Source organism: Cannabis sativa, chromosome 5 (assembly GCF_029168945.1).
Source record: "Cannabis sativa cultivar Pink pepper isolate KNU-18-1 chromosome 5, ASM2916894v1, whole genome shotgun sequence".
In the NCBI taxonomy this organism is placed as follows: Eukaryota; Viridiplantae; Streptophyta; class Magnoliopsida; order Rosales; family Cannabaceae; genus Cannabis; species Cannabis sativa.
The window spans coordinates 27,320,298-27,334,534 of record NC_083605.1 but is presented as its reverse complement, the minus strand read 5'-3'; the positions used below and the strand labels follow the sequence as shown (position 1 = coordinate 27,334,534).

Here is a 14,237-nt window from a genome sequence, read left to right as displayed (position 1 = left end):
ATAAAGAGCTCAAGGAGCTTCGCAGGGCCAAGGAGCAAGTCGAGCTCGAGGCTAAGAGTGCCCAAACAAAATTGGAGGAGATGTTTTGCGATTTGGAGGCCGAGAAGGAGAATGGGAAGAAGCAGTATGACTAGGCGGTCTCGGACTACATATACACTACTCTCTCCAAGATTCCGGACTTTGATTTTTCAATCCTCGGAGCAGAAGCCGCTGAAATGGCTGAGGCTTTTCGCACCATGTCGCCCACATAGACTCAAGGTGGTGGAGGGAATCTGTTTCCCAAGGAGGCTGACGCTGCGGATATCGAGGAAGTCGAGAACGAAGCCATCAACAAAGTCGGGGATGGATCTGCCCCTACTGCTCCAAATGCCTGACTTTTCCTTTAATATTTACTTGTGTTAAAATCTATCTCTTTTTTTTATATCTATGCGGTACAAGGGTACTCGCGCCTTGTACTTAGACAAATTTATATTTATGTTTCTTTTGAACAACTTTATATCCTCTCAGGGATATCTATTTACAGTGTTTTCGTAGTACACGGGTACTCGCATTTTTCGTCATTAATAATATTTTGATTTGCGACTTTAATTACAACTTGGTGCAATAAGTACTAAAGTAGAATATTCCAGAAACATGAAACATTTCAAATTTAAAAAACTTCCATAGTTTTCATAAATAATCAATAGTACATAATGGTATATATACCCCCTATACTTAGGATTTTTTTTTATAAAAAATGACTAAGTATAAATATATGGCGAGTACAAACTAGAAAATGCGAGTACTACTGATAATATAATTTTAGGCTCTCCCCATTCCAAGCCCGTCGAATTGCAGTACCATCGAGTTCTGCGAGTCGGTACGTGGCGTCACCAATCTTTTCTGCGATGAGATACGGTCCTTCCCAATTATCCCCGAAGACCCCATGCGTTGGGTTCTTTGTATTTGGCATTACCCTTCGAAGGACTAAGTCTCCTACTCGCAGGACTCTTGTCTTGACCTTGGAATTGAAATATCTTGCGGTTCGTCGCTGGTAAGTCCTGTTTTTTTCAGGTGAGCCTGATCGCGCTTTTCTTTCAGAAGGTCGAGGTAGAGCGACTGTTTTTTTTCGTTTTGTGCAATTTTGAAAACGTCTCTGCGTAAGGAACCTGGCCCAATCTCGACTGGTACCATGGCCTCACATGCATAAGAGAGCGAGAAAGGAGTTTCGCCAGTCGTGGATTGGGGGGTCGTGTTATATGACCATAAAACTTGCGAAAGCTCGTCTGGCCATACCCTCTTACGCTCTTCGAGTTTTCCTTTGATGGTGTGCTTTATTATTTTATTGACTGCTTCAGTTTCTCGATTGCTTTGCGGATAAGCAACTACAGAGAATGCTTTCTTAATGCCCAAGTTGTCGCATAATTGTCGCATCTCCTTACAATCAAACTGCTTTCCATTATCTGAAATGAGCTTGTAAGGGACGCCGAATCGAAAGATTATGGAGTTGTAGACAAACTCGCGCAACTTAATCGCTGTAATGGTTGCGAGTGCTTTGGCTTCAGCCCACTTTGTAAAATAGTCGACTGCGACTACAACATACTTCACTCCGCCTTTTCCTTTAGGTAGCTCGCCTATCAAGTCGATACCCCACACCGCAAAGGGCCAAGGACTTGTGATGGAATGCAAGTTGCTCGGAGGTTGATGGACATAAGTGGCTATTCGCTGACATTTGTCGCATTTCTTTGCGAAAGTGAAAGCATCTTGTCGCAGGGTAGGCCAGTTATATCCCTGTCGCATGATTTTTAGGGCAAGGGAATTACCTCCTGTATGATTGCCACAAATTCCCCCATGCACCTCACGTAGTATATAGTCGCAGTCTTCTCCGTCGATACACTTAAGTAACGGCTGACTAAAGCTTCTGCGATATAACCTTCCATCATATATGACATATCGGGCAGCTCGCTGCCTCAGCTTCCTTGCTTCCATCTTGTCATCAGGTAAGATACCTTTTTCTAGATATGCGACTATTGGAGTCATCCAGGTGACTTCTTGGGCGGTATCTATTTCCATGATCGCCTCTTGATTTATTGTTGGGTGTGCCAATACATCCACTGGAATTACATCAAGTAATTCGGCTTCTCTAGTCGAGGCCAAACGAGCCAATGCGTTTGTGTGTGAATTATGAGCACGCGGTACTCGAGACACGACTACTTTCTTGAATTTTTGCATCAGTTCGCATACAATGGCTAGATACTTAACCAATCTCCCGCCTCTGGCCAGATATTCTCCATTCACCTAGCATACTACGATTTGGGAATCGCTGAAAGCCTGTAGATACTCGATTCTCATCTCGAGAGCAAGCTTCAATCCTGCGATTAAAGCCTCATATTCGACTTCATTGTTAGATGTAGAAAATTCAAAACGTAAAGCAGCGTGTACCTTAAAATTGCTGGGACTGATCAGTAGGATTCTACCACCAGAACCTTCGCTATACGAAGCCCCATCGATGTACAACGTCCATCCTTCTCCATTGGGTACAGAAGTGTCAACCTTGTCGTAGATGAGTGCCACTTTGGTGCTTGGGAACTCGAGGATAAAATCTGCCAAGGCTTGCCCCTTGATCGCAGTCCTCGGTTTATACCTGATGTCGAATTGGCTTAACTCTACTGACCATTTCAACAATCTCCCCGACGTCTCCGGTTTTGCTAAGACTTGCCTCAAAGGGTAGTTCGTTAAAACTGTAATACTGTGAGCCTGAAAATAAGGTCGCAACTTTCTCGATGATATTACCAAGGCGAACGCCAATTTTTCCATTTGAGGATAGCGGGTCTCAGCATCCAGCAAGCGTTTACTTACATAGTACACCGGGTATTATCGTCCTTGATCTTCGCAAATTAGTACCGAACTAATCGCATACTCTGACACCGCCAGGTAAATGGATAAGACCTCGCCGGTCATTGGTTTTGATAGGATTAAGGGCTGCCCCAAATGTGTTTTTAAGGCTTGGAAAGCCTCCTCGCATTTTTCGGTCCATTGAAACTTCTTATTGCCTTTTAAAATCTGAAAAAACTCTTTGCATTTATCAGAAGATCGTGATATAAAGCGATTTAGAGCGGCGACTTTACCTGTGAGGCTTTGGACTTCTTTTGGCTTAGTTGGTGATGGCATCTCCACCAACGCCCTGATCTTCGCGGGGTTTGCCTCTATTCCTCGTTAATTTACCATGAATCCAAGGAATTTCCCGGAACCAACTCCAAAGACGCACTTTAGGGGGTTTAGTCGCATTTTATATCGTCGCAGTATATCAAACATTGCCTGTAAATGGGTGACATGGTCTTTTGCATGTTGAGATTTTACTAGCATATCGTCAACATATACTTCCATGGTGTTCCCAATAAGATCTGCGAACATCATATTTACAAGCCTTTGATATGTCGCACCTGTGTTTATTAAACCAAAAGGCATCACTTTATAATAGTACAGGCCTCGATCTATAATGAACGAGGTATGTTCCTGATCTGGTTCATACATCAGGATTTGATTATATCCCGAGTATGCGTCGATAAAGCTAAGAAGTTCGTGACCTGCAGTGGCATCAACAAGTTGGTCAATGCTAGGTAGTGGGAAGCTGTCTTTGGGACAGGCTTTATTTAAATCTGTAAAGTCAACGCATGTGCGCCATGAGCCGTTAGGCTTGGGCACAAGTACGGGATTTGCTAACCAATTGGGGTAGAACGACTCCCGTATAAAGTCGCAGGCTAGGAGGCGGTCGACTTCTTCTTTTAGCGCTTGGGACCTCGCGGGGTCCATTTTGCGGCGCTTCTGTCGGACACCTCGCACTTCGGGGTCAATGTTCAAGCGATGACACATGACCTGCAGAGATATTCCGACCAAATCTGAATGTTTCCAAGCAAAAACATCAAGATTTTGTTTGAGAAAAGTCGTTAGTTGTTCTCGCTGCTGAAAAGTCAATTTAGAGCCAATTTTCAAAACTTTACTATTATCTATGGGGTCTATAGGTACCTCAATAGTGTCTTCCGCGGCTTGGGCCGCTGCGGCATGATCGAGGATCCTTGGATCCAGATCTGGTCCATCTGTGTGTGGTGCCTCTAATAAATAGATGACATTTATTGACTTCTTCTCCGCGAGCTTGACTGCTGCATTGTAGCATTATCGCGAGTCTGACTGGACTCCTCGCACAGAGCCTACCCCAGCGGGAGTAGGGAACTTTATTGTGAGATGATAGATCGATGTTACGATCTCCATCTCCTTCAAAATTGGTCGACCAATCACGGCATTGTATGCCGAATATTGGTCGATTACCGTGAAGTTAGCCATTGACTTGGCTGCTACGGGGGCAGTTCCCAAGGTAATCGAGAGTTTAATCATCCCTTTCAGTGCAATGACGTCGCCAGTAAAACAGTATATACTCAACGTTACAGGTCGCAGATCCTTCTCATGCAACCCCATTTGCTTAAAGGCTTGGAAGTTCAAAAGATTTACTGAACTTCCGTTGTCCACTAGTATACGATGGATGTTGTCTCCGCCAATATTGGCGACAATGACCAGTGCGTCAGAATGCGGGTGATGGACCCATCTCGCATCACTGTCCATAAATGTGATGTCGTTGCATTCTCTTTTAAATAATTTCTCTAGCCGCTCACTAAGATTATTTACATTGGTGAGCGACTTCTCTTTAGCTTCCTTGGCATATCGCTCTTGTGACTTCCGAGAGTCTCCTGCGATATGGGGCCCTCCAATGATTGTTAATATATTGCGAGGTATTCTCGAACCACTCGCGTTCTGGTTTTCTTCTTTGTCATCCGCTCGGGGATGACCTTCCTCATTTCTTTTATACTTGTTGAATTTTCCCCTCCGGATCAGCTCTTCGATCTCATCCTGCAAGACCCAACATTCCAGAGTAGTGTAACCAATATCTTTATGGTACTTATAGAATTTCTTGGGGTCCCTCTTGTCGCGGTTTCCTCTGATCGGGGGCGGCTTCTTGAAGACCCCGTTCTTTTCCTCAATTGCGTAGATGTGGTCTCGTGGCACCGCGAGTTCGGTATAATTCACGAAGCGCCGTCCACCCTTCCTTTTCGGCGAGGACACCTTCTTTGGAGGAGACTTGGCCAACTTCGGGCTTCGTTGTCTTTGTGGGCTGCGTCTTCTCGGGCTTCGACCTCTGGAATTTTTCCCTCGAGGACTGCGAGATCGTGACCGCGGCACTGGGACTTACGCTTGTCCTTGCCTTTCTCAAATTCTGCTAGAGAATTCTCAATTCTCATATGAGGTTCGGCCATGGCAAAGAACTCAACTAGTGATTCTGGTCTTCGGGCTTGTAATTCCTTCCAAAAATCAGTTCTTGGCCAGACACCTGTTATTAGCATACAAACAAGCGAAGACTCGGGAGCCTTCTCGACTTTTGTTACTTCAGCATTAAAACGTTTAAAATAGTCTTGCAAAGACTCACCTGGTTCTTGTTGATGTTAGCCAGAGTAGTATAGGGTGGCCTATAAGTCATCGTGGCCTGAAAATGAGTGAGGAATAAGGCGACAAAGGTTTCCCATGTCGAGATTGAGGCCTCAGGCAATTGGCTGAACCAATCGTGGGCGTTTTCCTCTAGCGTCATCGCGAGAATGCGACATTTCGCAAGCTGAGGTACCTGATCCACTTCCATTATAGTATTGAACGTTTCTAAATAACCTATGGGATTAGAGGTACCTTTATATTTTAGGGATTCGGATAATCGGAGTCCCTTGGGAAGCTGTGCTTGTCGCACTTCTGCAGTAAAAGGAGAGGTCCCATGCAGCTTGTATATGGGCTTTCTCTGCTGCTCGAGTATTTTCAAAGCTTGCAAAAGCATGCTTTGATCAATTCCCCCAGCTATAAGATCTAGGACTGCTGCGACTGCAGGAGTTGTGACTACTGCAGCAAGGTTTGCTGGGACATTAACTCCCTGCTAGTGCGTTAGGCGGGTTTATGCGAGTGTTTACACCTTGATCGCCCATTTGGGGATCATGGGGTGTTTCCTCGTCACGAGGAGCGCGGGAGCGTGCTCTGAAAATAGCGTTGAGATGATTGCGCAGATTGCCCTTATGGACTCGGTATCGTCCTCCCTACTGTGTCTCCAGAGAACCGGACCTCGTGTATCTGCTAGGTGTGCGACCATGCGAGGACAAGGAGGAAGATTCTGCGTCGTTGTTTCTTGAAGGTCGGTTGTCAGGATTACGTCGCTCAGAGTCTTCATCAACCTGTGTTTCCTGATTGGGATACCTCAGAAATTGGTCTCTCGTGGTTGGCTGATTTAGGTCCAGACCTTCAGGGTTGGTTCTTCGTTCCCTGCGAACACGATTATTACGACGCCTAGAGTTTGTTACCTGAGGGTTATCTGTGCGAGTAGTAGGGGCTTGAGGGGGGTAACGGGCCCTGTTCTGTCCATCCACCTCGGCCTGCAGCGCGCGTAGTTGATCCTAGATCGCGGTATATTGGTCGGTGGTGAGTTGGACGATTCCCTCGGATACTACTGCCGGAGTGACAGGTGGAAAGTGTCCCATTGTTGCTGGTGGTGTGGAGGTTTCTCCGACTTGGGGGCCAGTTGTTCCAGGGAATAGATTGAGAGGTCAAATATTACCTCTCCCTACTCTGCCATTAACGACATCCACAGGTGGCGTCCTAACTCCTGATAACGACACGTTCATCATTCCGATGTTGATGGACTCGTTGTTAGCACCTCCATTTGTTTGGTTTCCAGCCATGATGATTCTCTTTCTTGAACTGAATAAACCTATAATTCTCGCTTCCCACAGACGGCGCCAAATGTTGTCGAGCAAAATTCGCAACACCAAATGTTCGTAATAATATTAATAACAAGAAGAAATTGCTTGAAGAACAGTTGCGAGTATTCAACATATAATAGAGAATACTCGAGTTGGGAATGTGAATGTTTAACAGAAAACTGGAAACAACAGTAAGACAAAGGATTATATGTTGGGTTTTATGCCCTAAATAAAACTCTTTACAATCTGATTAGTTATCAATATAAGAAATTTGAAGTGATTGATGTTTGCATGAATTTTACATGCTAATGGTTTAATATGTTTATTACATTTACACACAAAATCAGTTAAATCCAGATCATATGTTTATTCACAATTACAGTATCGTCAACACAGTGGAATGTGATTGTGATCATATGAATAAAAAGACTTGGTCCCTGTTTCATCAGTGTTTTGGATTTACACTAATGTGATAATCAGCGATGATGTGTACTTACACTTGGAGTAAGTGTTATGTTCTTTCCAGGACATTAGTAAAGTATACTAGTTTAGAATGTATGGAGTATACATTGGACTGGACCGATATTGCAACTAAGTTAAGATATTACAAACTTACCGTTATATATATCTTTCCAAGTCAATATCAATAGTTGATCTTAAGATTAAAAGAATCTAAATCCTGATATGCTTAGGCTCAACTCAGGAGTACTATTCATGTTCTTTAATTTATTAGTTAAGCCTACTTTTAGGTCAGGGTGATACGTATATTTTGGGAACATGATAGTATGATTGAGTGGGAGTGCTAAACATAAATATGGAATCGATAGCTTCTACTGGTGTATAGAAGTCAAGTGACGATTCCCTTCGAGCTTAGCAAATAGAAGTAAATGGATGAACTCTTGTTTAACTGACTAATTATTAGATCACTAAACTGTTGGGTTTTATGCCCTAAATAAAACTCATTTCAATATAATCAGATTTACTTATTAATATAGATCAGAAATAACATTTAATGTTGCATGGTTCACATGATTTATATCATGATTATATGTACATAATGTATGAATTCATACCGAAACCCTTTTCACATACTTGATCCTCCTCTTTATTGTGCAATCAACACATTGGAAAGTAAACATGATTATGTGAATAAAGATTCTTAGATTTATCAGACATAGGGTTTTACTGATATGATAATCTACAACAGAGTTTACTTGCATTTTGAGAAATGCTATGTTCTTTCCAGAGCATTGGTTAAAGTAAAGCTCAGGTTGGATGCATGGAGTATGCATCGGAAGGGACTGATATTAAACTTTGACTTAGATTTATTAAACTTACCGTAATATCTATTCAAGTCAATATCGCCTAGTTGATCCTAGATCAAATGTTCTTAATCCTGTTATGATTAGGCTCAATCTTGAAAGGCTATTTGTGTTCTTTGATTTGTTAGTTAAGCCTACTTTTAGGTCAGGGTGATACGTACATTTTGGGAACACGGTAGTGCAATTGAGTGGGAGCGCTAGCATAAACATGGAATCTATAACTTCTATCTGGCGAATAGTAAGCAAAGGATGATCTCCTTCGAGCTTGACCAAACGAACATAAATGGTGGAGTACTCATTTCACATAAGCTGAAATATCATTTCTACGGGGTTAAGTGTTTTAAGGAATAAATACATTGTAGGGTGCAACGGTAATCTAATCCCTTTACAGTGTAGATCATTCATATAGAGGATCATTGATCAAATTAGGATTATAACAATGGATAACTAATGATGTGTCTATATGGTGGAACATATAGAGCATTCTATATACTGAGAGTGCAATTCTAAGTTCTATGCGTGGATTCAACGAAGAATTAATATGTTAGTGAATTTTAGTGCTAAATTCTTGATCTACTTATTGGAAGCTCGGTTATATAGACCCATGGTTCCCGCACTAGTTGAGATAATATTGCTTGTAAGACTCATGTAATTGGTTTTGATTAATCAATTATAATTCTCAAATTAGACTATGTCTATTTCTTGTAAGACTCATGTAATTGGTTTTGATTAATCAATTATAATTCTCAAATTAGACTATGTCTATTTCTGAAATTTTCACTAAGTAAGGGCGAAATTGTAAAGAAAGAGTTAATAGGGGCATATTTGTTAATTATGATACTTTGTATGGTTCAATTAATAAATATGATAAGTGACAATATTATTTAATAATTATTTATAGTTATTAAATAGTTAGAATTGACATTAAAATGGTTGAATTAGAAAATTGGCATTTTTGAGAAAATCAGATGCAGAAAAGATAACACTGCAAAATTGCAAAAAGTGAGGCCCAAATCCACTAGTATAGGGCCGGCCACTTTTATAGGAATTTACCTCTGATATTTTTATTATTTTAATGCCAAATAATTCAAACCTAACCCTAGTGGAATGCAATAAATAGATAGTGAAGGCTTCAGGAGAATTACACTTTTCTTCTGACACTTCTGATTCAGAAAAAACTGAGCCTCTCTCTCTCCCTATCTTTAGCCGCCACTTCCCTCTTCTTTTCTTCTTCAAAATTTCGAAATTCTTAGTGTGAGAATAGTGCCCACACACAGCAAGTGATACCTCAACCATAGTGAGGAAGATCGTGAAGAAAGACTTTCAGCAAGAAGGAGTTTCAGCACTAAAGAATCAGAGAAAGAGATCCAGGTTCAGATATTGATAATGCTGCTGCGCGAGAAAGGAATCAAGGGCTAGATATCTGAACGGAAGGAGTCATTATATTCCGCTGCACCCAATGTAAGGTTTCCTAAACTTTATATGTGTTTATTTCATCGTTTTAGAAAGTTCATATTTAGGGTGTTAATCAACATACTTGTGAGTAGATCTAAGATCCTGGTAAAATAATTTCCAACAACTGGCCAGAGCCATGGTAATTGATTTACTTGCAAGAAATTTGGACTTTAAAACGATTGTTTGTTTGTTTATTTTTGGATGGTATCATGTTGTATTGAGTGTTATTTGATGATTGGTTGGTGTTTATGAATTTTCGTTAAAAATAATTGAATATCTGTTTCTGGAATTATTTTTATTGGATAGTATGGAAAACATTAAGCAAGTTACTTTTTTACAGAACTCAATTTCGATTTAATTTGAATTAGTTATGATTTTTCGAAGATTCGAAAAAAACGGAGTTGTAGTGAAATTTTCCTGCAACGCGAAAACTGTCCGTACAGCTCACAATTTTTTTCGTTTTTCTTCGTTTTTTCATGCTTTTTCATGGAATTAACTTCCGATTTTTTGTGTAGTTCTATATTTATACTATTACTATTCCTAATTCAATTCTAATTATCATAATGATTTAATTTAATATTTTTTAAATTTAATTCAAGATATTAGTGTAATTTGAATTTAAAAATAGTTAGTATCTATCTTTTTTGTTTAATAATCTATCTTATTTTTAAATTTGATTATATCTTATCTTAATTTTAAATTTAAGCTCAGATTTTAAATATTTTAAATTAATTTTTTTTTTAAATAATTTGACCTTATTTAAATTTAAAATAAGATAACTATAATCATGTAATTTTAAATAGATGTAAGATATTTTGCTAACTTTTAAATTTTTTTATTTTATTTATTTAAATTACATTTAAAATCTGAAAAAGATATTGATTTATCTTTTCTAATTTTTAATTTAATTTTTATTTATAAAATAACATTTAAATTTTAAAAGTAGTTAGCAAATTTTGAAATGATATTTAGGTTGGTTGAAACCTAATTTTTCAAAATTGTAGGTTTAATTTTAAATTTAATTTTTTTTTTTAAATTTTCGAATTTTTCAAATTTTAATTTTAAATTTTCGAAATTTTTATTTTTATTTATTTAATTATTTTCGAAATTAATTATTTAATTTAAAATTAAATAAATCCTACATCCAACTATCGAGCTAACCTTGTTGCAGGAGTATGTGTTTTAGCTTGTGTGTAAGTTTTCAAAACCTATTATTACTTGATTGCAAATAGCCATGGTTACTTTTTTGCCAGATCTAATGATCTGATGGCTCCCTTGGTCAAGTTAATAATCTGTAACAGGTATATTTACAATCTTGTTTCATCTGTGTATGACCTAGCAACATGATAGGACCCATCCAAAGTGTGCCTGTGTGAGCCTATGTGTTTAATTTTATTATAGATGCATATAGGTTAATGTTGCTAAATAAAATGTCATAGTTCTTGATAGATTTTATTTAGGCCCATTTAGTTTTTGGGCTTATTCAATTAATAACAGTTGTTCATTTTAAGGTTAAATTCCTCTCTTTTGGGCCTTGTGTGAGAGTTGGGAGCCATAGAAGTGGGTACGACATACTGAACCCAGCACCCCCTCACATGAACTACCCCAATTGTGAAGGCCCATTTGCTGATTTGAATAAGCATACTAGGTTAATTAAACTAGTTTAACCTAATAAAATTGATTAGCAACATAATTAATTTCATTTATTTTGAAATTAATTTAAGAAAATTATAGTTTAAAGAATTTTTTTATTCTAAGCTAAACTATATGTATTTTCTTGTATTTAATTAAATATAGAATTATAACCATCTAGATTTTTTCTGAAGCTTAATTTATATTTTTCATTAAATATTCCTATTTAAGTTGATATTTAGTTATCTACAACTAACCAACTTAAATCTGAATATCTTTTGGATTTAAAATTTCAAAATTAAGTTGAGGAATTTTAGGCATTGATTATTAAGATTCTTTAGATATTTTTTAAGTTAATATCTTTTCGAATATTAACTTAAAATGGAATATCTACAAATTAAGTGGTTACAACTTAATTTTTGATATTTAATTAAATTTTAATTTGAAAATATTTAAGTTTTAGATTTTTTCTAATACAACTTAAATTAGATATTTTTTCAAATTTTGTGGAAAAGATACTTAGTCAAATAAGATATTTTCTAGATAGTAATTTCTAGACTACTTATTATTTCTAATATTAAATAGGAAAATATTATACATTGTGAAATTAATTATTTTAAATAATTAATTTTGGTACAATTTATTTTTTCCTAGTATTAAACTAGAGATTAATAATTAAGCCTTCTCTACACTTAATTATTTATTTCTTGAATTTAATACATTTAATTAATTTGAAAATTAAATATCTAAGTTGATTTTCATCATGATACTTAAATATTTCTTTATCATGACACTTAATTAAATAGAGAATTATTTTTAATTGAAATTTAATTTTTCAACTAAATTTAAATAATTTTCAAAATATATTCTTTCTTTATTTTATTAATCAAATTTTGAAATTGCATTTCTTAAATGCTGGAATTTCGAATTTTATTTGAAAAATATATTAAAGTTGTAAATTATTTATTTTAATTTTGGACCAACTTAAATCAATGATTTTTTTCATTAATTGATTAATTTAAAAATAAATGAATTAAAATATATTATGAGAAATTGAATTAATTAGTCAAAGGAAAATCTAGATAGGTGATATTTTTTCTTGAAGTATTTTTCTAGTGTATTTAATTAAATAGAAAATTTATATTTTTTTGTTGTAAATTAATTTTATTAATTAATTTTGGGCCAACATTAAATTAGAATAATTTTTCCAGGATTAATGTTTTAATTTAACATGCATTTTCGAAAATTGTATCCTTGAATACTTAAATTTTTCGAAATGCAATATATATTTATAGAAAATTAAATTTGAGTTGTAAATTAATTTAAATTAATTTTGTAACAACTTAAATTGAATATTTTCTAAATATTTATTGGAAATTATTACTAAGATGGAAATAATTCATGTTATTTTCATATCCATCTAAGTAAAATTTATAAATATTAAATTAAAATTTATATTTACAATTTTTCATTCTAAATTGAAAATTTTAATTAATAAATATATATATTTAAAAGAAATAGATTAAATAAAGAGAATCAAAGAAAATACAACTCTTTTTAAATAATGAGCTTTATTATAAAGATATTCGATCTCCATTGTGGTTTTTCACCGCGTTTGTTTTAGTGAGTAATCCTCCCTAATGGAGGAACGTTCATTAGCAATTTCGCACCGTTTAATCTCGAATGATAAGTAGTTTGTAAGTGTTTTGTATGGTATGGATCACCCTAATGGTGGCGACCATACTTGACTTGCAAATTATGAAACAATGGTGGAAGCTCATAAGATAGAATTGCCTTGACTCTCGCCTAAACGGGACAACCTTGAATTCCAATCTTGATCGAATAAAAGATTGCTAGAATGTTTAACATTTTAGATGAGTGACAACTCTATTCAATAGATGGTAGCTTTGACTCTCGCCTAAACGGGACAACGATATCAGTTTTTTGAAAACGTTGGAAATTATTTAGGATTGTATGTTTTAGTATTTTCACTTGTCATTCCTACTTGCTATATGTTTATAATTTCTGAATTGTGTATGAATTTATATTGAACCATGTTATTTTCTGTTATTAAGTTGTAGTTTAATTTCGAATCTTCATTGTTGGTCTAACTTGGCTTGTTTATCTAATGAGATAAATCCCTAGTGGATTTTCACCATTAGACATACATAATAGTGTTAGATCTCTAAAGATAAATATTGTATATTCGACATCTAGCTGTTCATCAATTGATGACACCTTAGACTCGTATTTTTACGATATGAAACAAGAAGATTGTATAAATAAGATTACTTTGACATTCGCTAGTCGAAGCATCGTTGGATTCTTATTTATAAACGAAATTATCCTAATTCCTCTTAGCTTATTCATTTTCGAATTAGCTTCAAAACATATCATTGGATGAATGGTCTATAAATCATTTCATGTCATTCTATATTTTCTCTTAAGAAATTAAATGACGCATATGATTATAATCCCAAAATTCTATTCCCAATTGATATAAATCCTCAATCTTAGAAATCTCCTACTTGTATAAGCAAATCAGACGTAGAGTTTTATTAGTAGTGGTGGTCCAAGATAGAATTACTCATTATATTTGGTATAAATTTTATGTCTTTGACTTTAATTTTAGATTCCAAATAGAAATTTTCTTATATTTCTAATTCCAGATTACAATACAGTTACACTTTCTCAAGTGTTTAATATCCATCTTCTATTAATGGATTCAAACTGTATGGAATATGAGTTAGGTATTCAGTGACCAGGATCCACTTGCAGTATTCTATGAACTCATTGATGTAACTAAACCTATGTCATCAAAAGACACTACCACATTTTTTTTTAATCTATGGCATTTGTATCTTGTTCATAGTGGATTTGACAAGATCAATCTCTACAAAGAGTTAATATGCCTATATCCACTGAAAGTAGTTCATCTCATTCGCAGATGGATGTACATTCAGGGGTGGATATGAGTTTTTCGTTGTATTCTTAAAACGATAACTCTAGATTATACCTTTTAGCAGGAAATTTGAAATGTTTAAAAATTTCATTAATTTCTAGCATT

At 36.1% G+C, this 14,237-nt stretch overlaps 1 protein-coding gene across 1 annotated transcript; it reads right to left on the bottom strand.

Moving 5' to 3' along the window:
* Positions 1-975: 975 nt before the first annotated feature.
* On the bottom strand, positions 976-2,796 carry LOC133038245 (uncharacterized). Its single transcript, XM_061116335.1, has 2 exons — positions 2,422-2,796; positions 976-2,277 (listed from the first exon to the last, which is right to left on the bottom strand). The coding sequence occupies exons 1-2, from the start codon at positions 2,794-2,796 to the stop codon at positions 976-978; spliced, it is 1,677 nt and encodes a 558-aa protein (XP_060972318.1).
* Between the last annotated feature and the right edge of the window lie 11,441 nt (positions 2,797-14,237).

Coding starts and splice junctions, on each gene's coding strand:
- LOC133038245 (XM_061116335.1), bottom strand. CDS start 2,796: ATGGAAAAATTGGCGTTCGCCTTGGTAATATCATCGAGAAAGTTGCGA. Junction 2,278..2,421: donor TCAGTCCCAGCAATTTTAAG/GTACACGCTGCT, acceptor GTAGTATGCTAG/GTGAATGGAGAATATCTGGC.